The sequence below is a fragment of the Arachis duranensis genome, chromosome 4, assembly GCF_000817695.3.
Source record: "Arachis duranensis cultivar V14167 chromosome 4, aradu.V14167.gnm2.J7QH, whole genome shotgun sequence".
In the NCBI taxonomy this organism is placed as follows: Eukaryota; Viridiplantae; Streptophyta; class Magnoliopsida; order Fabales; family Fabaceae; genus Arachis; species Arachis duranensis.
This window is the reverse complement of record NC_029775.3, coordinates 3,193,055-3,199,054: the sequence shown is the minus strand read 5'-3', so window position 1 is coordinate 3,199,054 and position 6,000 is coordinate 3,193,055. Positions and strand designations below refer to the sequence as shown.

The 6,000-nt window shown below is 34.0% G+C and overlaps 1 protein-coding gene and 1 non-coding gene across 4 annotated transcripts; both read left to right on the top strand.

The window, feature by feature from the left end:
* Nucleotides 1-496: 496 nt before the first annotated feature.
* LOC107482712 (uncharacterized) lies at nt 497-4,534 on the top strand. 3 transcript variants are annotated; one of them, XM_052260237.1, is made up of 3 exons: nt 515-642; nt 1,157-3,552; nt 3,636-3,791. In XM_052260237.1, exons 2-3 carry the CDS (start codon nt 1,259-1,261, stop codon nt 3,646-3,648), a joined length of 2,307 nt encoding a protein of 768 aa, XP_052116197.1. In that variant the 5' UTR covers nt 515-642; nt 1,157-1,258; the 3' UTR covers nt 3,649-3,791. The 3 variants fall into 3 exon arrangements, with proteins under 3 accessions (XP_015958743.1, XP_052116197.1, XP_015958741.1); XM_016103257.3 differs by having other exon boundaries at nt 497-601; nt 1,157-4,534; XM_016103255.3 differs by having other exon boundaries at nt 1,157-4,534.
* Nucleotides 4,535-4,723: 189 nt separating this feature from the next.
* On the top strand, nt 4,724-4,795 carry TRNAP-UGG (transfer RNA proline (anticodon UGG)). Its single transcript has one exon. It is a non-coding gene; the product is annotated as a tRNA-Pro (tRNA).
* Nucleotides 4,796-6,000: the final 1,205 nt, after the last annotated feature.

The window sequence follows — 6,000 nt, the reverse complement described above, 5'->3', positions numbered from 1 at the left end:
AAATATTAAGGGCATTACACTATCATCAAATATTTTCATAAAATTAATGACTTTTATGATATTAAAATTTGTATTTATAAATAATAAAGTATATCATAGTCATAGTTATTTTTCTTGATTACTGATATGTCTTACAGCCCTAATTTTGTGACAGAAATGATTGGGTTGAGAAGTAAAAATTAGAGAAAATTAAATTGCTTTTCTAAAATACTAATTATTTATGGAGTATGAATATTTTTTTAATTACTTTATTTAGATGTTGGATATATTTTGGATATTTTTTTAATTTAGTGATATATTATTGTGTCTTATTAAAAAATAAGTTATATTTTATATATATACCGTGTTTTGTGTATTCACATATTCTATATTCCGTATGCGTGTCCGTGCATCATAACTAATTATGCGCCCTTGGATCAAAATTTTTCACATCAAATACCATTAGAAAATGAACCCTAGACTAATTGAATAAATATAAATTACATTTAAGGGATAAAAAAAAAAGACAGTTCAACACAGTTGGGAAGTAGAAAATAAGGCTTAGAAGAAAATAACACCGCAGTCGCATGGTTTTGCAGATTTTCTCCCTCTCTTCTTTTTGGTAGCTATACTCACTCACTTCAATTCTTCATCACACTGCAAGTTCGTTTACTATCTTCTTCTTTTTCTTCCAATATGCTTAGTTTATTTTCTTCTTCACGGTTCCCAATTCTAGGGTTTATATTAATTTTGCCCAGTCTTACTCCTTCAATATTACTTAATTTATTTTCTTCTTTTGCATTTGTTGACCTTGACTTGAATACAAGTCGGTTTCTTAGTTCATTTGTGGATTGCTTAATTTTAATGGTGACTAATTTCTGGGTCTTATTTGTTTGTTTGTTTATTACTGTTATTTATTTTGTATTGGGGACGAGGAATTTAGCTACTTTGTGTGGGATTGAGGTAGAAAGGTGTCAAATTTCACTGGAATTGTTTAATATTTTTGTTGCTTGTTTCATACATGGTTCGTTTTCTCCTAGCAAAAAGTGGATACATGTAGTGTTGACCGGAGAAGCAATATTTCTTTGGGAATCTGTTTGTTGTGCAGTTCCTCATCTTGTAGAAAATTTTGGTTGATATAATGATATTGGATCTAACTGTAGAAAATCATCTGCAGGGTCAATCTGAATGCAAGGACTGTAATCAATTAATCAATGTAGCCTGTTTGTCAGATCGCCTATCCATACCACTAACGTCGGGTTTTAAATCTGAACTTTTGATGGATTGCAATAAAGAAGAGGCCTTAAGGGCCAAGGTTCTTGCAGAACAGAAGATGCAAAGCAGGGATTTCCCAGGTGCTCGTAAATTTGCTCTCAGGGCTCAGCAGTTATTTCCTGATGTGGAGAACATTGCTCAGATGCTTGTTGTTTGTGATGTGCATTGCTCTGCAGAGCAAAAATTGTACGGTAATGAGATGAACTGGTATAAAATTCTTCAGATTGAGGTGACAGCTGATGAGGCCACAATTAAGAAACAGTACAGGAAGTTTGCTCTCCAACTTCATCCCGACAAAAACAAGTATGCTGGTGCAGAAGCAGCATTCAAGCTGATTGGGGAAGCACAACGAATCCTTTTGGATAGAGAAAAACGCTCGGAGCTTGACAGGAAGTGCAGGGTTGTAATGCACGGGCCTTCTATGGCACCTCATCATCAACAGAAGTTTCAGATGAATTATAATTCTGTAACACAAAACACTGTGAGGCCTAATTTTATGACCTTTAATCCTTGGCAGCAGCAACAACAGCCTTCTCAAACATCTCAACAGGGGATCAATGGTGACCGCGCTACCTTTTGGACTGCATGCTCATTTTGTTCGGTTAGATATGAGTATTATAGGGAAGTTTTGAATAGATCTCTTCGCTGCCAACATTGCAATAAGCCCTTTATTGCATATGATGTCGATGTTCAAGGTACAACCCCAGCAACTAATCTAAGTCAGCAAACTTTCACCCAGCGGACATATGGCCTCAATCATGGTGCCGTGAAGGTGGATTTTGGAGCTCAAGCTAATCTGCATACAAAGAAGTCCGATACAGAGTCTAGGGCAAACAAAGGCTCTACTTCTGATGTCTCCAAAAAGCCAAATGGAAAGAGGAGCAGGAAGCAGATGGTTGAATCCAGTGAAAGTTCTGATCCGTTTAGCAGTGATTCTGATGATATGTTTGCTAACGATGATGGTTTTACTGATTTGGAAAAGAATTCGGCTTCTAGAGAAGAGCATCCGCGGAGGTCTACACGGCAAAAGCATCAGGTTTCCTACAATGAGAATGCAAGTGATGACGACGATGATGAATCATTTGAGCCTTCAAGAATCAATACGGGGAATGGATCATCAAACCCTGCTAATGAAATGAATAATCAAAATGGTTTAGCCTCTGGTCTGAAAGATAATAAAAAAGGTGTAAAGCGAGACTCTGAAGAGGACTTGGTAAATAGAAATGCGAAAATTAAAGAAGTGAGGGGTGAAGAAGTAGTGGGAGATTCAAAAGTAGATGAAGCTTCAGAGAATGATGTCTATCCTGATCCAGAGTTTAGTGACTTTGACAAGGACAAGAAAGAGGATTCTTTTGCTGCTGGGCAGATTTGGGCTATTTATGATATGGCAGATGGCATGCCAAGATTTTATGCTTTGATAAAAAAAGTTATGTCTCCTGGGTTCAAGTTGCGGATAACATGGCTTGAACCAGCTCCAGATGACGATGATGAAATCAGCTGGTCGAATCAGGAATTGCCAATTGCATGTGGGAAGTATAAACTTGGTAGCAGTGACATCATTGAAGGCCATGAGACGTTCTCGCATGAGATTACTTGTGAAAAGGTTGGCCGGAGCTCTTTCAACGTGTACCCTAGAAAGGGAGAAACTTGGGCTCTTTTTAAAAACTGGGATATTAAATGGCATAAGGATGCAGAATCCCATCGGAAGTTTGATTTTGAGTTTGTGGAAATCTTGTCAAATTATGTTGAAGGTGACGGAGTATTTGTTGCATTATTGGGGAAGTTGAAAGGCTTTGTGAGTCTCTTCTTTCCTATTTTGAAGGACGGTAAGCCATTATTTCAAATACCATCAACACAGTTGTTCAGATTCTCTCACAGGGTTCCGTCTTTTCGGATGACTGGTCAGGAAGGAGTAGGTGTTCCTATGGGATCTTTAGAACTTGATCCTGTATCCTTGCCTATGAATCTGGATGAGATTGAACTTCCTGGAGAATTAATAGGGAAAAATAGTCAAAGTCCATCTGTTGGGACGAGTTCAAGGTCTTCAGATGCCTTAAAATTCTCCATGAAATCTGACACACATGCATCTACTTCTAAGATTAACTTGGAAGGTCAAAATTCAACACTAAGGACCAAGGCTCCTGTTGATCATATTGCTAATGGTAGTGCTCCTTCAGCTTCAGTGGCAGCAGCTATTCAAGTACCCAAACAGCAGTTCTTCAATTTTGATGAGGAGAGATCAAAGGTTGGCGTTGGTCAGGTTTGGGCAAGTTATGGTGGACAGGATGGAGCACCAAGGTATTATGGTTTGATTATATTGATTAAGCCTAGCCCAGATTTTGAGGTGCATGTTTTGAATCTTACTAATTGCTGGATACCAGATACTGCTGTTAAATGGGATGACAAGAAAATGATCGTTCCTTGCGGACGATTTCGGGTTATACAAAGTCCTGTTGTCTCTATTCTTAAGGACACAAATTCTTTTTCACATCAGCTGCATCCTGTTACTGATGGTAATGGCAGGGATAAGGAGTTCATAATATTCCCAAGGAAAGGTCAAGTTTGGGCATTGTATAGGAAATGGACAACTAAAATCAGGCGAGCCGATTTGTTAAAGATGGAGTATGATATAGTGGAAGTTGTTGAAGAAGATAATAATAGTTTGGGGATAGAGGTGTTGCCTTTGGAGAAGGTGAGTGGTTATCATTCAGTCTTCAAGGGCAAATCAAATGGGAGATCACCTGCAACCCAGAGAATACCCAGCAGAAAATTGCTCATGTTCTCCCACCAAATCCCAGCATTCAGACTCACAGAAAAACATGGCAATCTGAAAGGTTTCCTCGAAATTAGTCCGCGAGCTCTGCCGGCTAATTATTTAACCGATAGATGAGGGGTAAGCTAAGAATCTTTAGGCTAATGGGAATAATACTGCTTTTATTTATGTTACTACTTTAACCATGGTGTAAAATTTGTTCAGATGTCATTTTTAGACTCTTTTCCCCCACCTTTTCCCGCTTTGTAATTAGGTGAAGATTTTAGATATTTATTTATATGTGCATGACAGCACTTGAACCTGCAGTATAAGGGCATTTGAGGTGCATTGTCAATTTGATTTGGGTTGCGCTACAAGTGAAGTGCATGTTTGGATTTTTCATTTGTAGCTCTGACATGTAAATGCAAAAGAAAAATCAAGCATGCTATGTTGGAACCAAGTTTAAACTTTAAACCAACCACTTGTTAACGCATTGGCTTCACTTATGAAGTGTGTTTTCCTAATTAATTTTGTACCACATATATGATGCTTGCATTATATCCTATGATTTGTTGTATATTCAAAATATATGATTTACCGCTGTTGGAAAAAATTTTCTGGTATTATTATGGTTTTAGTTTTTTCAATGTGGTGACACTTCCGGGGTCCATATTTTTATTAGTCAGAAAGTTTTTGTAGGAGAAAGAATGTCAAAGTGGGCATTTGGTCTAGTGGTATGATTCTCGCTTTGGGTGCGAGAGGTCCCGAGTTCGATTCTCGGAATGCCCCATTTGTAAGAGTTTTGCCGAAAGTTGATAAAAAGTTAAATATTTTTCTGGGTATTAGCTTTGCTTTATATATAATATATAATATATATTTGGTGATTGTTATGTGCCTACAAATGTTTGCCTAACTTTCTAAAAGGGTTAAAAATTAATATTTAATTTTAAAAGTATAAAAATAAAAAATTATTAAATATTTAAAACTTATTATATCAAGTAAATTAGACAAAAGTTAGGCACCATATCATAGGCATCATATAATTCATTTATATATTTTTCTCTTATCCAAAGCTTTTTAAAGAGGAGAATTTTTTAAAGTTGATTCGTGTTTATCAAAATGAAAAAGTTTAATATAATTTTGTATATTAATTAATATTTAAATTTAATTTTTATATTAATATTTATTATAATATTTTTAAATTTTTAAATTATTTTATTAAATACACTTGTTAGTGTTTATTAAAAGTTATTTTTAATTTAATTTACCAAATATAGATGTTACAACTAAAAAAAAAGTTAGTTTTTAAAAGTTAGTTTTATAAGTTATTTTTAAAAAATAAAAATTTTACCAAACTAAATCTAAACTAACTTGTAAAAGTTGTTTTTTTAAAGACAGTTTTTTAAAAGCCGAAGTTTGTGTTTGGTAAAATAAAAAAAAACTTTAATACCAGCACTATAATTGTGTTTATTAAAATATTTTTTAAAATTAAAAGAAAAGATTATAATAAACATATCTATCATAAAGAATAATTATTTTTTTTCAAACTTTAGAATTTCATATAATATAAATATTGAAAAATGATTCTATAAGCTCATACAAGAATTGAAAGATTGAAAACAAAGAGAATCATAAATTTTTATGTCAAGTATGCCCAAATACTTATTATATTATGTGTATTGAATAATGAACTTATCATTTAATAAGACTAATAAACATAAAATATTATTCTATTCTAGTAGGCCAATAACATTATAAAAATTAAATATATTACAAGAGGAGCAATAGAATAAATTAAGTAACATGCAAAACAAAATCATGAGAAATAATGAACAATTTTTCAATTGTAAAATATGATCGCTTTCGATATTATTATTGCTTCAACACTAACCTAATGTTTACCTTATATTTTAAGATTAAACTTGTAATTCTAAAAGAGGATTAGATCTTTATCCATTAGCTCAAGTATGAAAAAGCAACTATATTTTTTTTCG

Coding starts and splice junctions, on each gene's coding strand:
- LOC107482712 (XM_016103257.3), top strand. CDS start 1,259: ATGGATTGCAATAAAGAAGAGGCCTTAAGGGCCAAGGTTCTTGCAGAA.